Raw genomic sequence first — 19,534 nt, 5'->3', positions numbered from 1 at the left:
CATTTTCAGATTTTACAAAATTTACAAATTAAGGATGCTTTGGTTAACCTTCTAGGACCTGATTAGCAATGCAATAAAGGATAATTTACATGATTTCGCAAGTATAACAGTTATGTATCGCAATAGTCCTGTATGGAATGGAAACCTTTCGATTCCTCCCACCGGATAAGTTACGCCCATGTACAGTCATGGAAAAAAGTTCTTTCCCATAAGGCTTTAATAGGAGCAGGTAATGCAGGAGGGTAGGCAACACATATTGCACCCTTCGATGATCGGGTGATTTTGCCTGTCTTAACACCGAGAAATGTCTTCCACGCGAAGGTCAACATGGCAGGAAAGCAAAGAGGGTCACGTGGCTATTGGTTACGTGGAGTGTTGTGCTTCTCCACGTCCCCAGTTCTTGATCCACATTGCAGAAAAAGTAGAGCTGCGTGCAATATATGAAAATAGGTTGTTTTCAACTACACGCTTAATTATGATTTTCCCAATTGTAAATCTATCACACGTGTCTCCCGATTTAGTCGGGACAGTCTTTTACTTTGAATTCCTGTTTGTCATAGGCGTAACTTGACGGGAGCAGAAAGGGCATTTGTAACCCCCCCCCAAAATCAGGTTTCTTAAAGCTGCTAAAACAGCAATTAAATACTATGATTTGACGCGTCCAAAAAAAGTATTATATTGAAATATTTTTCCCAAATACGTAGATAGCAATTTAATACTTTGAAAGTGTCTCAGATTTGTTTATTATGTCACATCTTAGTGTGGCACAGGTCTACTACAAAAGTGGAATTTCATAACAGAAATATGAACCCACTCCTTTTATTTCGTAGCCGATTTCATCTTGAAACTGAAACTAAGAATATTTGTTAACAATGTCATTGGTAAACAATAAAAAAATGTGTTAGACCCAATTCTTTAATACCTTATCATAATCTTTATCGCAAGTTTAAATTTTGTTGTAAGTCCACTTTATGCAAAAAAAAAAGGTAAAGTTCTCACCTGTGCTTAGCGCTACGCCATGAAATCGTATAGGGGGTGTGGGGGTAACGCCCCACACTTTCTTGATTCGTTCGTGAGTGGGGGTGATGTGATCAGCATCACGCCGCCCCACACTTTCTTGATTCGTTCGTGAGTGTGGGTGATGTGATCAGCATCACGCCCCTGACCACCTTTACCCCCCGGGTTTCCCCCAGGTACCCATGTCATTCGACGCTGGGTGGGCGCCGGGGCCGCTTCCAACGTTAGAAAAGTTCCCGGGCTTGAACCGGCCGGGGATCGAACCCGGGGCCTATAGCATGGTAGTCAGACGCGTTACCGACTGAGTCACCGGCACAGATAGACTAATCTGAAATGCATACAGTTTAAAGTGGGATCCGAACCACTATGTGCGATCACCTGGTATCGTACCCGAGACCCCTTGATTACAAGGCCTTACCACTACGCCATCGGTGAGGCGCACACAATCTTTGTATTTCGACCTTTTAAAACCTATATGTATCATATAAGAGGTTGTTTAACGTTGCAATGCCTCTATGGATTATATTTAGCCAGTATTCGAGCACATAGCGTCAGGTTTCATAGAATATAAGCTTCTCTTCCATGTTTATGGTTTCCTGTCTGCAGTAGAAAAACTGGCAGGTTCCCATTGCTTTTCTTTCAATAGTCTTCCAATGGTTGCATATCATATCACTCAAATTTGATTCATTCGTTGCGAACACAATCCCCGATGGCGGAGTGGGATCGTGGGCGCCTTGTAATTAAGGGATCCCGGGTTCGATACTCTGTGGAGGAACATAGTGGTTCGGATCCCCCTTTAAACTGTAGGTCCATTCACGATTAGCCTAACAGGACATAAAGTGGACTTAAGACACCAAATCAAGCAACCAATACAAGCCCGTTATTGTCCAGATTATCGAATCCAGAACCTTCGTCGCGAATAACATAAGCAGGAAGACAACGTGAAATAACCGAACAGAAACAGAACCTAAAACCTACATCGGATAGATTGGATTAAGTCGACGATACAGCACGGGTTCTGAAATGAAAAAGAATACGAAAGTTGAAGGACCTCTATACGCACCCACTTTTCCTCCAGGGAAGATATCCTTCTAGCTGAGAAGCCTTTACGTAGGAGTGCCCTGAGAGAACTTCAAGGCCACGACGATAAAGTGTTCTACGTGCAATGACGGGACCAAATCATACGTCAGATAGCTGTGTTCCTCCTTATTTCGTACGCCATTGATAACTGGAACACGTGACCTCGTCTTTGGTAGAGCAAAAGCCTGCTTGCTTGCCACCACCCTTTAGTTCAGTGACCTTCGCCCGTAGTCAGCAAGAGTGAATGACTCACCAGATACTTGTTGTCTGTGAGGCTACACAAGAATAGATATTTCGTTAGTGGCTGTAAGTATTGTTTCATCTGCAGTTATATCAGTTAACATTTCAATAGTTTCCTAATGGTTACGTTAGTGATAAACATGTAAATTAGTTCTCGAGAGTGAACGTTTTATCTATTTGAACGGGGGATTTTTATACAGCCTGCATGTATTATTTTTTCCTGAAACAAGAAGAAATTCGAAGACGCAAAAAGAGTTGTATAAGAGTAGTTAACAAAAGGAAAAAAAGAAGAAGAAAACGAAAATGTAAATGCTGAAATAAATTATGGTAGAGATCGAGTGAATAACATTTTGTCATGGGGCCTCCTGGATGGCGTAGTGATAACGTCGTCGCCTTGTAATCAGTGGATCCCGGGTTTGATACACGGTGGATGCACATAGTGGTTAGTATCCCACTTTAAACTGAAGGTCGAGTCCAGATTAGCATATCTGTGCACCAAACCAAAACTAAGAAAGAAATTATCACAGTGTAAGAAAATTTCATGTTCAACCAGATACGAAACAAAAGGGAATAATATATTGCAGGTTGGAGTTCACATCTGTAGCATCTAACCAGCACAATTATGAATCGCAACATATCGTATCAGATCCATTTTTATTATACATGTATGATAATATAAGAGAAGTAGAGGAAAGATAAAACCAAGCGAAACACGGACGCCTTCTCCAGAATTTCAAATCTCGTTACGTAAGGTTCTTGGTTGGAGTCCCGAACAGGCATGACTTTCTTGTTCTTGCCCTTTTTTCTGCTTCATTTCATCATAATTCATCGTTATGGTTTACCTGCAGGGGAAGAATAATGACAATAATTGCCAATACAAAGCCAATGACAAACAGAACAACTCGATTACGGAGGTGCCAAGAAGAAACGAGACTTGACAGTTTCTCCGTCTCTCGGTTTGTCGAATTGAAAATTGCTCTCCCGTTCTCGGTCTCGATTAGTTAAATATAGAAATCGAAAATGTATGTGAATGAATATACATGTATTTTATATATTCCGGATTTGTAGGAGATTTCGTGAGAGATGAAGTAAGTACTCTTCCATCGTATTTATTTTTATAATTTTTATTCCCTGTTCGATGATCGCGACGATAAGGACCATTACATGAAATTGATGACGAAATAGTCAAACACCCCCGACAAGGGCGGTACTCAAACCCGGGAACTTTGGCGACGATATCGAATGTCAATCACTTAATGAGCTTGACCACCGAGCCTGCTTAATGTTGTTTCTGTCAGGTAATTCGTAATAACTATCATTTGCTTCATAATTTATCTTATTGTTGTGTTTAACCTGAATTCAAAGAATTAGTTGAAAGACAAAAATGCAAGATTGAATGTCTCTGATGTTACTTCGTGCCGAATAATATGACGTGGTATTATGATATGAATTTATTAATCATATAATATGCCTATTCATTCCATTGATTGATCCCAATTGAGCACACAAAATATGCTATAATGTCCACTCCATGGAGGAGTGGTTAGCACAGCGCGCTACGATGCCATGGGTCCCTGGTTAGAATCTCGACTTGGGCGTGGGTGTCCTTGGTAAGTGTCCCTTCATCAATTTCATCACAGCATCACTCATCTTCATCGTCGCTATTTGCCAAAAGTGAAAGAATAGCAAATCTAAATAACAAACATCCAATCAAATCGAACATCTCTACCGATTTAATTCTATACGGTACCGAATTCCCACTTTATTACTGCATCTTAAGTCATTTTACAGCATCTCAATTGTTTTCCGATTCGAAAACATTTGGAATGTTGTTTTGTGCAGTTGATTGTGCATTGTTTCGTTGTTTGGATTGTTTAATTAACGTCGCATTAATTAGTTTTAGACCAATCGTGACGGGGGAAGCAAGAGCACAAAGGAAGCGAAAAAGACAAGGAAGAGACCACGGCTTTCTTTAAAGATAACATCCCGTGAATACAACTCAAGTGACTGCAGAATATTATGAATAAAATTTATTTCGCTTTTTCCTTTTATTTCTATTTCAGTTATTTTACTTCGCTTTTCTTCTACCACTCGCGTTACTCGTGTCGGTGAGGAAGAATTATAAACTCGTGAAATGGACGATGGTACAAAAAAATATATGCCTCTCCCACGGTTCGAAACTGTCAGTACAAAATATTGTCTTATATTTAAAATTTACGGGCAAATATGGTTTGTCACGTAGCAATTTTCGCTTATCTCTTTCTCAAGGGGTTCCATTGCCTCTCTGATGTCGTAGTGGTAACGTCTTCGCCATGTAATGAAAAGCTTCCGAATTCAATACCAAATAGAGAGGCATTTGATTCGGATCCTATTTTAATCTGTAGGTCCAGTGCATGAACTGGACTTAAACAATTAACGTGTGGCATGTGGTCTGTGATGAGAACCATCATTTCAGCGAACCTTCTTGACAATGACTCTAATATCACTTGAAAGAATAGTATTTCCTTACGAGTAGCTTCGTCAAGAAACCAGTTCCTGAAATTTTCTTCTGGAGGCATCGTAGCACCCAGCTGTTTGTTGTGGCTGGGGCACGAGTCATGTGACTCATGCTATCAAAGCTCAATCCTTCCCGAGAACTCAGAATCACCAGGCAAACTTAAGCGAATATTTTGTTATTTGGGTTGCATAAACAACAGGCTTAAGACGTTACGAAATTCTACGTCCCGTGGCCCAGGTATTTTTTTCTAAGACATACGGGAAACAGCTTTAACCCGCAACTCTTCCTGTTAAAACGGAACCTGTGGTCACGCAAGTTATCCATGTTTTGCGTAATGTGTAAGAATAATACAGATCCATCTAAAAAAAAAATCCTTTCATTTTTCCTAGCATAGTTTCGATATGTGTTTGCCTGGAAGATATCTTACCGCTTTAATGGGACACGAATGCTCCTCAACAGCTTCTCTTACTACAACACAGTACGGTTCGTCACCCTTGAAAAAGTTTGAGCATAATTCATCTTGCTCCATGTCTGGATATTCTTCACACACACTCCTTTGTCCAGGCTTGCATTTCGTTGCGACCATTTTTGCCTGTAAGAAAGAATCAGTATATACTTTATTGGGACACTCTGTCCAGAATAGTGTTTACACTATTTGAACGTCAATAATGGGAACACTATAGAGGGACCAAAAACAAAAGAACCTTTCCAGAAAAGTCTCCGCGCACCTTCCCCTTCTTCCGTGGACCAAAAGGAAGCATACTCCACTCTCCCCCTCCCTTCCGTGCACAGGAATCGCGGATCTGCGCAGGTTGTTTTGCTTGTGGTTCCACTATAATAACAGCAAGTATGAACTTTTTGCGTGTGACATACCTTAAAGTTATAGATGTTCATTGGCAGCAATACTTTGTCTGCAATGCTAGGGTCACTCTGGGGAATATGCCCATCTGGGTTAAATGCCCAACCCCTCGTATCTCGCGCAACGTTAATGTTATGGCAACTCTGCGACTCTTGTTTGAAAGCGCACTCCGTGGTGAGACGAGGCAGCAGGTTTGGAACTTGTGAGAAGAATCTGAAGTCATCCAGGGTTAATTTCATGAGGTACGAAGACAATTTTTGAGGTAATATTTTTTTTTCGACGTAGCTGTATTAAGAGTGTGCAATAATATTCCCAAGAGAGAAAGAAACTGAAGTATATTTGGTGTAAAGATCAAGAGTCAGGGAAATATAGCTACAGAGTGAAACTGCCGCATGGTGCTCAGAGTTGCCAAACCAGTGATTAAATTTTCTGCTTGTAGCTGTGGGGTGATATGCCCACAGAAATTAAGTACAATATGCCCATGGGCATTTCATCCCGCTATTATGCAGTGGAAATAAATTAGTGAGTTAAATGGGCAATCTATCCTGTTTCAGTGTTTCTGAAATTATTTCAATGCCTAAATGAAATAATAAATAATAAAGATATATATATATATATAAAACAACTAACAATGAACCTTATTTTCTTATCGCCCCCTGCCACACACAGATATATATACACCACATGTAACATAACATTTTGATCTCCAGCTTATTAAATTATCCTTTTTTTGTTGCAGAAACCATGCCTTGAACATACGTTCGCAAAACTACCAGAGCATCTTGGACAGAAGAAGATTTACAGCAAGTAGCCGTAGGTGTGGACAGTTGTGGTATGTCCCTGTCAGAAACAAGAAGACTGTACTGAATCCCGCGGTGGACACTGAGTCGTAGGATGCAAGGTGGTGAGTTATGAAAAAGAGTACTTGGTGCAAAACCAACGTTGGGCAATGAAAACGAAACAAAGTTGCTTTCCAATATCCTGAAATTACAGAATTATGGATTTCCAATTACTGCTCAACTGTGCCGACAGTTGGCATACAGTTTTGTGAGAGGCATAAGATTATTAATTGTTTCAATTCACAAAATAAAATTGCAGGTTATGACTGGTTTGGTTTGTTCATCTCGCGCTATCCTGAAATATCAATTCAAAAGGGTGTGCTCGGTGTCAAGGTCTTAACAGGCATGAAGTGTCAAAGTACTTTTCACTCTTGGAAAAAAACTTGGAGTTTTCATGCCTCCTAAATCAGCCTACATAAACAGTGAATTGTTCTTAATGTGGTTGAAGGATCATTTTGTACCACGTAAGGAACAAGGCACAGTATTATTAATATTAGACGGACATTCCTCTCATTGCAATAATGTTGAACTTCTGGATTATGCTTCAGAAAATGATGTGATATTACTGTGTCTACCAAGTCATACAACACATTACTTGCAGCCTTTGGATCGAAGCTTTTTTAAACCCCTGAAGACATTTTATGATTCAGCAACTTCTTGTTGGATTAGGGCCAATCCTGGCCGTAAGTAAAGACGATTGCAGTTTGGTAAGTTGCTGTGTCAAGCATGGTCTAAAGCAGCAACAGTAGGAAATGGATCAGCTGGGTTTAGAGCTTGCGGAGTTCATCCTTTCAATCCGGACAGTGTTCCCAAACACGCATTCATTGGAAACGTAAGGTCAGCAGGTGGCCAATGCAATAATTCGACAGATGTGGTTCATTCCACCACGCAGTAAACATCAGCTGCGACATCTCCTCCTGGTGAACCTGGTACTTCAGGAAACACTTGTAGAACCAATAGACCTTCTTCTAGCGAAGCACAGAATCATCATGATGTTACAAATGAACAAGGAGATGCTTTTGCAGACATTGTACGTGCCAGTTCCTATCGTGCATGCTCCAAGTACTATTTCCAAATGGAAACAGCAAACTCAACTGTTAACTGACGAGGAGTTTCGTTCTCTAAAAAGAAACCTTGTATCATGAAATAAAGTCTGCAGTTACAAAAGTTTCTCGTCAGCCATTGCAGAGAACACAAAAGAGCAATGGAACGGAATGCTCGTCAGGTCCATCGACAGCGAATGGATTGCCTGATAATTCACCTGACAATGATGAAGACAACTACTGTGGGCTTTGTGGAGTGCATTATTACAAGAAAGGACCACAATGTGACTGGATCCAGTGTATTCGTTGTAGCATGTGGATGCATGAAATATGCATCAAATTCACGTCCATGTGTCCAAAGTGCAATGTAATTTCTCACAAATGTAAACAGTAGAAGAGGCTATGGTAAATTAAAAATAAATGTTAGAAACGCTATGCTTGTCTGTACAAATGATGTTCTGTTTACTAAACAAACGTTAATAATCTTCCAGTTAATACTGTGTATTATTTTCCTTTAAATATGTCATGTCAAGTATTACAACAATTGTTTCTTGTATTGGGCATTTTAGCCCTAATGGGTGGGCATTTTACCCTGAACACGGGTGATTTGCCCAAATTGACGTTCATCTGTTTATTTGTCTCTGGTTCTTTTGCTATAAGACTTACAGTAATACAACTTGTAGGTAACAATAACAAAACATGTAGCTTTCATTTCACATCCTTTTCATTGCGACACTCCTTCATTTAGCGAAGCTATAAACCGCCAAAAAAAAGTTGGGTGTATTCCCCCGAGTGACTCTATACAACAGATCGACAAATCAACAAACAGCAGATATGGTTTCTACAGGAAGCGAAGCGCAGGTAGTGTCAATCGCATGTTTCATGTCATCAGTGACACATGTGGGGTACGCATCATTCAGTTTCCCAGAGATAGAAATCTAACGGTGTTAAATTGGGAGATCTGTGTGGTTAATTGACACTTCTCACGTCGCTCAAGAGAAAAATTACTCACCTCTGCCACTTTGGGTACACAAATGCCTACCACCTGTTGGGCTGTGATGAAACTAAAAACAACAGAGTGCCTACACACGCTCACACACACACTCAACGTAGACATCGCAGGTTCAAATACAAAGGTTCTAGTCAAGTTATCTTTAATCTTTTCTCTGTTGTTAATAGGAAACGCATTTCTATGTCCATACCTACTTTCTTTGCTAATTAAAGATTTTGGCGTTTCATGTACACAGCACCGCTCTACTGAAATTCTATAGGATCTAAAATGCCTAAATAGACTATAAATTCCTATAAATGCCTAAATGAACTATAAATTCCTATAAATGCTTACAGTCCTATTTTGACTTGAAAAACGCATTTTAAATCATTTGCTTAACTTTAAAAATAACTTTTATTTAGAGCGACACTTAATTTCCACCACAAAGGATGGAGACCCGTACTTTGAGACCTTGAATGAATCCGAGCCGCAAAAGAAGAAATGCAATACCAAGGAGAGTGTCAACGTCTGTGCAAATGCCATCTCCCAGCTTGCTGCATGATATTGTGAAAAGTGGAACGAACTGACTGGATGAGGCGTTCTCCGTTGTTAAACGCTGTACTACATCTCAAGCAATTAAAGGGACCGTAGATGTAACAAATCAAACAAAAAGGAAATATTTATTTATACGTTGAAATTGATAGAACCTCTACATTTGATGCGATCTGCTTTAGGACGGAATCCTAGCTACAATATCATTCAGTTGTTAAAACAGGGCCGGCATTATTCCCGGCCTCCAACAGTGTAAGTGCGCTGGAAAATTCCAAGAATATGGAATTGGCTGTTTAGCTGTTTCTACTTGTAGTGCCTGCTGTGACGAGTAGGATAGGCAACCTTGTAAGTGACCAATCACGTCGCCTATTTCCCCCATTGACACAACAGTTAGGTGAAAGGGGAGGGATTGCACCGGAAACTACAACTGCCCTAGTATAAAAGCTGTTCATCAAGGAGAGAATACCACTGCGAACCTGCTTGCAGTTTCAGTTTTATGAGCACACATTAAGCACAGATAGACTAATCGGGACTTGACCTACAGTTTAAAGTGGGATCCGAACCCACTATGTGCCTCCAACGGATATCGAACTTACGACCTCTTCGTTACAAGTCCACGACGTTACCAATACGCCTCGGGGAGAACGAAACCTGCCTTGGGAATAAGGAGCAATTGCGTTTATGAAGTTCGCACCAGTAACTTCCTGCGGCGTAGAAAGAAGGTTATCCATGGACACTTCTGGGTTGTAACGATCACATTCAAAGTTAATGGGCGACTGGATGAACTTCACCACGGAGAACATTTAAAAGCATATAGTGGCACAGTGGTTCAAAATGTGATAAAGTTTCTACATTGGACAAATTGCAACTAAAAATCAGTTATCTTATGAAATTGTTATTAACTAATAATTATGCCTATTAATTTATTTTAAGCACCTGAAAGTCCTAAAATGTAGTTTATAAAGTCCTAAATCCCTCTTTTTTAGCACCTAAAAATCCGTTCCCTAGTTACTAACATTCAAAAAGTGAAAACACTATTTTGGGACACTCTGTATTTATGAATTGATCATGATTTTCTCTGCGTGTTGGTGTCTTATTTATTCCTTACTACGTCATATCAAATGAGACTGAATCATCATTAGTATTTATTATTTAGTGTTTAAACAGAATATAAATACGAGGCACTTTTCTCTTCTGTGTAAAATACAAGTAAGTCCTACATGCAGGAAACCGTCTGAATGAATTTGGAGGAAGTTAATTCAATGTTGTAAGCATCTGTTGGAAATGAAGTGGCCTCATGTCGATTTTGGAAGGATATTTATACTTAACTATACTCTGTTCAAGTAGTCTGTGGAGCAAGCGAACGAAAACAAATCCTCTGCTGAAGTAGTGACTCGAGAGGGTTTGACCAGAGTAGGTGAAGTGGCCCACCTCTGCGCCAGAAAATGGGGCTCGGTGGGGCTCGCCTTAATGGATTTCTCTTGTAAGGCATGAGCCCCATTTTCTCGCAGTGTTGCCAACTCCTCACTCGAAAAAAATCACCAAGGTTTTTTTTGGTCTAACCTAACCTAAAGCAAGGAGCTGGCAATCTTGCTTGAGGCTTCTTAATGGTTTGCTCTTGTAAGGCATAAGCCTTATTTTCTCGCAGTGTTGCCAACATTTTACTCGAAAAAAATCACCAAGGTTTTTTTTTCTTGGTCTAACCTAACCTAAAGTAAGGAGCTGGCAACCTTGCTTTATGCACTGTAAGACAAGCCTCAAGCAAGGTTGCCAACCTACTGGTGCTTTTGCCATAGTTTTTTACAAAAAAAGAGAGGAGAGAGAGAGAGGGAAGAGTTAAACAACCGACAGCCTACCTACAGTTTTTTTTTCTTGGTCTAACCTAACCTAAAGCAAGGAGCTGGCAACTTTGCTTGAGGCTTGCCTTACAGTGCATAAAGCAATTTTTGCCAACCTACACACACTGGGCAAGGAGAGCCGGCACTGCCGTAAAAGAGAGAGATGGGTGGATGGCAACACAGTATGTGTGTGCGTGTGTGTGTATAATATGTAGCATTATTAACTAGAGTGTGTTGGCAAACCACCTGCAACTAAAAAATAGAGATGCCAACGTTGCTGTAAGATGAAGAGAGAGAGAGACCTACGGCTGGCAACAGTGGTGAGCGAATGCGCCATATCGTAATTTTCCAACTCCGTATATCGTGACCTTTGTAAACCTCTCTCGGGGGAACGATGTGCCACACACACACACACACACGCGCGCGCGTATTGTGACACAAGCAAATAAACAAAATAATAATAATTGTTGTTTTTTAGGATACCTGGCCCCTATAACCCCGCCAGGGTGCGTGGTGCCCAACCAAAAAAATAAAGGTTTTCCCGTACGGCCTTCGAACGTAAAATTGATTGACGTGGGGGGGGGGGCGAATCTCTTCGGGGGTGTTTTTCAATTTGTACATTTACCCGTGCATACTATTCATCATTAATTTAGCCGTGTTCTGTTTGGCTTCCACGCCGCCGGTGTGGGATTCGTGACGCCGCGATAAACATCAACTTCCGTACCGGGTGGAACGTCCGCTCCGGCGGCGTGGAATTCGCGCCACTCCCAAGTTCACGCTGAAAGGGGGGAGGCCAGCTGCTGTACGTAACCCCCGACTAGCTTGTGATAATACTCGAGATGCTACCGTGGGAAACATAAATATTGCTTATTCTGCAACGCTTTGCTGAAATAGTAATGCGAGAGATGCCAGTTGAGTTTGTGCCCTCGAACCTGGTCCGCGCGCAACACGCTCTGGCAACACAATTCGGGTCGCCCTAAACTTAGAGGCCTAGTGAGTTGGCAATACTGACGCGACCTAGTTTTTGCTTATATTGTCACCGCAACCGGATGCGACGACGGGTGGAGAGAAGAGAGAGGAGGGGAGGAGGGGGGAGATGACTTTCGTTTCTGTGGAAGCTTCTAGACAGAACAGTGAAGTTTTTGCGATTGTGCGCGATTATATTATTATTTGTGAGTGTTAAATTGTTAGCAGTTTTTTGTAGGTAAGTTTTGTTTCTTGTTATTTCTTTTGCATGTGTGTGTGTGTTAATAATAATAATTACGAGTGGCGTTAGTGAATAGAAAGTGTTGTTTTGATTAAACATCGAAATTTATGATAAATAAAAAAAGAATATGAGCATACATAACGTGCGCTTGAAAAAAACTATTCTTCATCGCGAATAACATAAAAGCGAGGTAATAATCGGAGGGAGGGGGAGGGACGATGATTATGATCATGTTAGTTTACTCATGGTGGATGGTATTGACGCGTGTACTCTAAATTGGATTTGCTGTTTTATGCACAGTAAGGTTAACCGAAACTGGACCTACAGTGGGATCTGCCGGGTATCGAACTTGGAGTTTAAAATTATACATGTACACAGGGGAAACTTTATTTTTTGAATGTGTTGATACTCTAAATTGGATTTGTTGTTTTATGCACAGTAAGGCTAAGCGAAACTGGACCTACAGTGGGATCTGCCGGGTATCGAACTTGGAGTTTAAAATTATACATGTACACAGGGGAAACTTTATTTTTTGAATGTGTTGATACTCTAAGTTGGATTTGTTGTTTTATGCACAGTAAGGCTAAGCGAAACTGGACCTACAGTGGGATCTGCCGGGTATCGAACTTGGAGTTTAAAATTATACATGTACACAGGGGAAACTTTATTTTTTTGAATGTGTTGATACTCTAAGTTGGATTTGTTGTTTTATGCACAGTAAGGTTAACCGAAACTGGACCTACAGTGGGATCTGCCGGGTATCGAACTTGGAGTTTAAAATTATACATGTACACATTGGGGAAACTTTATTTTTTTGAATGTGTTGATACTCTAAGTTGGATTTGTTGTTTTATGCACAGTAATGCTAAGCGAAACTGGACCTACAGTGGGATCTGCCGGGTATCGAACTTGGAGATTAAAATTATACAAGTGTACAGGGGAAACTTTATTTTTTGAATGTGTTGATACTCTAAATTGGATTTGTTGTTTTATGCACAGTAAGGTTAACCGAAACTGGACCTACAGTGGGATCTGCCGGGTATCGAACTTGGAGTTTAAAATTATACATGTACACAGGGGAAACTTTATTTTTTGAATGTGTTGATACTCTAAGTTGGATTTGCTGTTTTATGCACAGTAAGGTTAACCGAAACTGGACCTACAGTGGGATCTGCCGGGTATCGAACTTGGAGTTTAAAATTATACATGTACACGGGGGAAACTTTATTTTTTGAATGTGTTGATACTCTAAGTTGGATTTGTTGTTTTATGCACAGTAAGGCTAAGCGAAACTGGACCTACAGTGGGATCTGCCGGATATCGAACTTGGAGTTTAAAATTATACATGTACACAGGGGGAAACTTTATTTTTTGAATGTGTTGATACTCTAAGTTGGATTTGCTGTTTTATGCACAGTAAGGTTAAGCGAAACTGGACCTACAGTAAAATTCGAATTATACATGTACACAGGGGGGGGAATTTTATTTTTTTGTCTGTGAAGGTTCTAAGGTTTTGTGAATATGTTGGAAAAGCACTAGTATATACATAGAGCAAAGTTACAAGGTTTTACGTCCCATAGGAGTCCTATTGGAAACATAATGATTATTGCTTAAACAAGAACATTTTCATAGTTTCACACCTCTACTAGATTGGTAGAAAAATATACTAGTAGGCAATAAAATCTGAAGAAGATTCGTGTCTAGCAAAATAAGCTAAATAGAATTACACATGCATACAATATTTATTGTGTTTTTTCTATCTACAATCATATTTTTCTTATATATTTTTTAAATTTTTTTATAGGGTTGACTAAAGCGCATATTTGAGGAAGACAACACCACCCATATATAAATAAACCCCTCAAACTAACACTAATTAGAATTAGCTTACAAATTTTTTCTCATAAGGCATTTTTTCGTAAACACTCTACCACCAACAGATCACATATAAATAAACATACCCCAAAAAAAAATGCGCTCCATGAAAAGTTGCCCTGTGTGCAAAACAACCATATCAAGCAAACATTTTGCAAGACATTGTCGCACCTGCGTGCCAGGCAAGCATTTGGCTGCCACCGAACTGTGTTCCGGATGCAATAAACGCATCACAATTGCGTATGCCAAGAAGCATAAGCTTACTTGTCTAAGCGAAAGTACATCTGGGGCTCAGCCTTCGACCTCCACCAAGAGGAAGGCAGAAGCAGCCTCCATCAATGCACCACCCACGAAACGCGTCAAGCGTATGGCGAAAGCGAACCAATCTGCTTTCGAGCGTTTGTTGGAGGATTTTGTCCTCACTTCGGAGGGCTTATGCGACGTTCGTAGCTTTTTAGAGGAGAAGCGAGCAGAGATAATTTCTATTTTTTGTAATGCACTGGCTACGTACTCCTCCACCAAATTCTACGCATCGCTACGTTGCCAGTACAAGAAGCCGTCCGATGAAATTTACAGCTTCTGCCACAACACCAAGGCGAAGACGCTGCATCTGGCGGATGTCGACAACCTCGAGGTCATCTACAACCAGTTTGCCGAGGAGCTGGTGGTTAAACAAGAAGAACATCAAGCTAAGGGCTCGGGGGGTTCGCTGTGTGGCGATCCTCACGAACTGTGCATCAAACTTTGCAAGTTTACGCCTCTCTCCGCCTCCAGCTACGTCCCCTTACCATCTTCCATCGCGGCAAAGAAGGCCGTCCTGAACATTCAGAACAGTGACGCCAAGTGCTTCGTATGGTGTGTGCTTGCAGCTTTGCACCCAGTTGAGCCAAAAAACCATCCACATCGAGTTAACCACTACCTACCCTACGAGTCGGAACTGGAGGATCCTATGGCTGGGATCGACTACCCGGTGGAGGTCCCGGACATTCGCAAGTTCGAGGCCCGTACGCACAACCCTCGGTTGGCCATCAACGTTTACGGCCTCACTGACAAAAATGTGGTGTACCCCATCCGGGTGAGCGATGTAGACGACGATGATGCTCGGGAAATTCATCTTCTGCTCATCAAGGACGAGATCCATCACCATTACACCCTCATTCGCTCCCTCTCTCGGCTTGTTTCGAGCCAACGGAGCAGTGATAGTCACCACATAGAAGTTTGTCGCAGGTGCTTGTCCACATTTGATAATCGAGAACAGCAGGATTACCAGCGCATCAGAGGTCCCAACATCGCTGCAGAGAAGCTCGCTCGCCACAAACTTTATTGCGATGCCAACGAGCCTGGGGTGGCAGTCTTGCCCAAACCTGGCACCGTGGAGCGTTTCCACATGCACGGTGCCATGGTGGAGCACCCCGCTATCATCATCGCGGACTTCATCACCTCTGCGAATTTTCCGAACTTGGACGCCGGTCTCTTCAGGCGTAAGGGGGTCTACCCCTACGAATACGTCACGGACCCTACCAAGTTCGCGGAGACGTCGCTACCTCCTCGAGCAAACTTCTATAGCAAGCTGCGAGGCTCGGACATATCTGAGGATGACTATAACCATGCTCAGTCCATGTGGCGCGAGCTGGATTGCCAAAATCTCGGGGACTACCACGATGCGTACCTCAAACTTGATGTGACGCTCCTCGCCGACGTGTTCCAGGCGTTTCGTGCAACTGCGAAGACCATCTACAAGCTGGACCCTGCATTCTTCTACAGTCTTCCCGGACTGGCCTGGTCGGCCATGCTTCTTCTTACGAAAATCAGGCTTGAGCTTCTTTCGGACGTGGACATGATGTTGTTCGTGGAACGTGCCGTGCGGGGTGGAATGGTCCAGGTGTCGCTGCGATACGCACGCGCCAACAATCACCACATGGCCACCGGTTACGACCCTTCGCAACCGTCCAGCTACATCATGCACACGGACGTCAACAACCTCTACGGACACTCCATGATGCAGCCGCTCCCCTTTGGAGGCTTCGAGTGGGCCGATCCCTCCAACTTCGACGTTGAAGGTTTCGACGATTCGGAACGCGGATTTTTTGCCGAGGTGGACATCGAGTTCTCCGAGAAGGTGCAGGATTTATTCTGCGATCTTCCGCCAGTCCCGGAATTCAAATGCCCGCCCGGCTCGAACCAAGCAAAGCTCATCATGGACTTCGTGCCCAAAGAGCGTTATGTCCTACACTACCAAAACCTCCGGTGGTTGATGAAGCGAGGGGTTACCGTCCGCACGGTACATCGAGTTTTGATGTTCGAGCATTCTCCATGGTTGAGGCCATACATCGAGCTCAACACCGAACATCGCACAGTCGCCACTTCTGATTTCGATCGCGATTTCTTCAAGTTAATGAACAATGCGGTGTTCGGGAAAACTATGGAGAATGTGCGAAATCGTGTAGATGTGAGGCTAATATCAAACAAAGCACAATGTCGCAGTCTCGTAGCAAACCCGTTATTCAAATCAAGGACCATTTACAATGAGCAGCTGGCTCTGATTCACATGAAGCGAGGTGAGGTGAGGCTCAACAAACCAATCTACGTTGGAACCGCGGTTCTGGATCTGAGCAAACTACACATGTTCGAGACGTACTACGACATATTACGTGCACACTACGACCACAACATCTCGCTTCTCTACATAGACACGGACAGTTTAATATACCAGGTTCACACAGCCGACGCGTACAAGGATATGGCCACGGTTCCATCTTTGGTTGACCTCTTCGACACCTCGGGCTATCCCCAGCCGAACCGATACGGCATCCCGGCTCGCAACAAGATGGTGCCCGGCAAAGTCAAATACGTGAAGAACGGTGATGTGGCTCTCGAGGATGTCGGTCTTCGCTCCAAAACCTATGCTATTCGGGCAGAAGGATCCATCACGAAAAAGGCTAAGGGTGTGGACAGGCGGGTCGTCCGAGAGTTACTCAAGATCGTGGATTACGTCAAAGCCCTTCTAACTAGGACGTCAATTGCAGGAGTGGAGCAGCGCATCCAGAGCGTCGACCATGTGTTGACAACCAACCAGGTGAGAAAGGTTGCCCTGGACGCACGCGACGACAAGAGGTGCGTTCTGAAATGTGGGATTCACACGCTCCCATGGGGCCACTATCATCTAGAAATTAGCTTAGAATGTGGTAAATGGCATGTATGTATGTATGTATGAAAAAAAACAATTTATGTAACAGAAGTTCTAATTTAATATAGCCAAAATATTAGAACAATAGTGTTTATCTTCAAATGCAAAAAAAAAAAAAAAAAAAAACAGGTGGAGGTTTGGAATTTTTAGCGGGACTAACTCCCTGCCGCGCCCTACGGGGTGAATATGGGGCACACGCAGGGCCAAAGGGGAAGTTCCTTTGTGCGTTCAAGTGTGATTTATTATAAATGCATTAAAATTAATTTTTTTTATTATTATTTTTTTATTCCAGATTATTCTCACAAATGTAAGAAGGTGTTCCTCGCAGTACATCCTAAACATTGCGTTGCAGGTTAATCTAATGTTTGAACCTGCGGTCAGTATAATTTTTGAGAATTATGTGATTTTTTTTCTTGTACTTAAAACTGTTCGGTCACTCTTTCATTTTTGACATCATACACAAAAGACTTCTCTGCAATCAGGATGACGCTGCACAGAGTATCGGCAGGCAGCGCGTCGTGGAACTCGCACACGACCTTGATGTTGGTTCGATCGTTGACCACCACCTGCTTTCTCTTAGATGTGTTGATGACGAACATCGGCCTGCGTGTTTTGAATTCGCTGGGCGCGTAGTACACGTCCACGCTTCCCTCGGTCACGCGTTTGTAAGCCGTGTAAGCTTCGTAAAGTTTGAGGTAATCGTTTTTGGTCATGTCGAGGTTGTAATTCTCGCGCGGGAACACCTCGTTCCTACCGTTCTTCAGATAAACGTTTTTGATCTTGCAGTCGTCGAATTTGCTGGAATTTTTTTCCTGATTCTTATCGCGCCCGGTCTGAAAGAGCACTACGACGAAATCTGGCATGTCGAACTGTATGTTGTTGAACTGCGTCGTCACGTCGAATTCCATGTGACTTCCCGACGCCACCTTCTGTACGCACTGGTAACCGTGAAAGTGAATCGCCACCTGCGGACTTTTCAAGATCTCCGCTTTGTACTTGAGGGCGTAGTTCGTTTCGTATTCCACCACAGGCATTCTCAATTCCATGCTCCGGATGACGCACTTGGCCGCTTCGGGTAAAGTGTTGGGCAGCGGCGTGGTGCCGTCCGGACCCAAAGTAGCGTATCGCATCAGTGCGTTGTTGTCGTTGGCCGCTCTTCGAAACGTGACGCGCAGTCCTCCCTTCCACATGATCTCCTTGTAGTCCGAGAAGAAACCAGGCAGCAGACGCATGGGAAAGAGCACCGTGTGACTTGTCGTCGATATTTTGGTCCCGGCTTCGAATCCCCCGGCCTGATAGTACGTTGCGTCCGTTTTGGATAATTTCAACGTTCCCACTGCCGTCGACGTGATGCCTGGATAATCTATTCTGTCGATGACGGTGTTGTGTTTCCTCACCTCCACCTGCGAGAACAGGTGAGGCACGAAGTTGTCCACGAGTATCAAATTTGCTGCTGCGGGAAACGCGTCTCCGCTTTCCTTCTTCACCACGTCGAATTGAAAGTAGAGGTCCGCTCTGTGAGGATGAACAAACCCGTCGCCTACGTCCACGTCGTATTCGATCTCCCTGTTCGCTTCGTTGAGATTGGCGAACGTGCGACGGTTGGGAGGGAAAGATTGCAATTCGTAACTTTCGATTTGCTCCATTTCACTATGTGTGTTATTTATTATACGTTGATCTCCACGATGGCAGTGGTCGTTGCACCTGCGAAATCCACCACGTCTCCTTTCTCGTTCGTTACCACCAACTCTATGTCGTCTATGCGGTTGCGACATACTGGAAAATAGATCGGCGAAGAGGGCGTGTAGATGATCGGTTCCATGAACTCGGAACTTGGTTTGAAAGTGGCTATGATTCCCGTCTGCTTGTGACTTCCTAATAATCCGTCCGAGGATTTCGTGATCATGCCTTCCGCCACGTTGCAGTGTACGTTCAGAGTCTCTATGGCCAAGAATTTAGGAATGTTGGTTGCTACGTGCTTGATGCCAGCTTCGAGTTTTGGGTGGTTGTTCTCGAAACCTAAAAGTTCTCCCATGGTGCCCAGGTCCACGGTCTCCGTCGCGGATAGGATTTCCACTCTGTGCGTGACCGAATTTTGAGAAAAGTACGTGCCTTTGGGTAATTGAGCTTGCAAAGTGGAAAGATTGTATTGGCCTGGCGTGACGACGATGTGTTCGCTTCCGACGCTAATTTTGTTGTTGTGCTGCGTGACGTTAGGTATGAGGTACATGCTGTAGAATGCACGCAGAGCCACGGATTTAGGATAGACGATGTCGTCGTGCAGCGTGAGTTTCAAGATTGAAGATTCG

General features: G+C 42.9%; 1 protein-coding gene across 2 annotated transcripts in view; it reads right to left on the bottom strand.

Annotated features, from left to right (window-relative positions):
- LOC145991142 (uncharacterized) overlaps nt 1-19,534 on the bottom strand; it is a 127,975-nt gene that overhangs the window by 13,346 nt on the left and 95,095 nt on the right. For both annotated transcript variants that reach the window (XM_083126939.1, XM_083126929.1), the window contains exon 3: nt 5,262-5,426. In XM_083126939.1, the coding sequence (XP_082983065.1) occupies nt 5,262-5,426 (165 nt within the window). The remainder of the gene's footprint in view (nt 1-5,261; nt 5,427-19,534) is intronic.

Source organism: Lepisma saccharinum, chromosome 1 (assembly GCF_977018435.1).
Source record: "Lepisma saccharinum chromosome 1, izLepSacc3.1, whole genome shotgun sequence".
In the NCBI taxonomy this organism is placed as follows: domain Eukaryota; kingdom Metazoa; phylum Arthropoda; class Insecta; order Zygentoma; family Lepismatidae; genus Lepisma; species Lepisma saccharinum.
The sequence above is the reverse complement of the archived record's forward strand: the minus strand, read 5'-3'. Positions and strand labels throughout refer to the sequence as shown.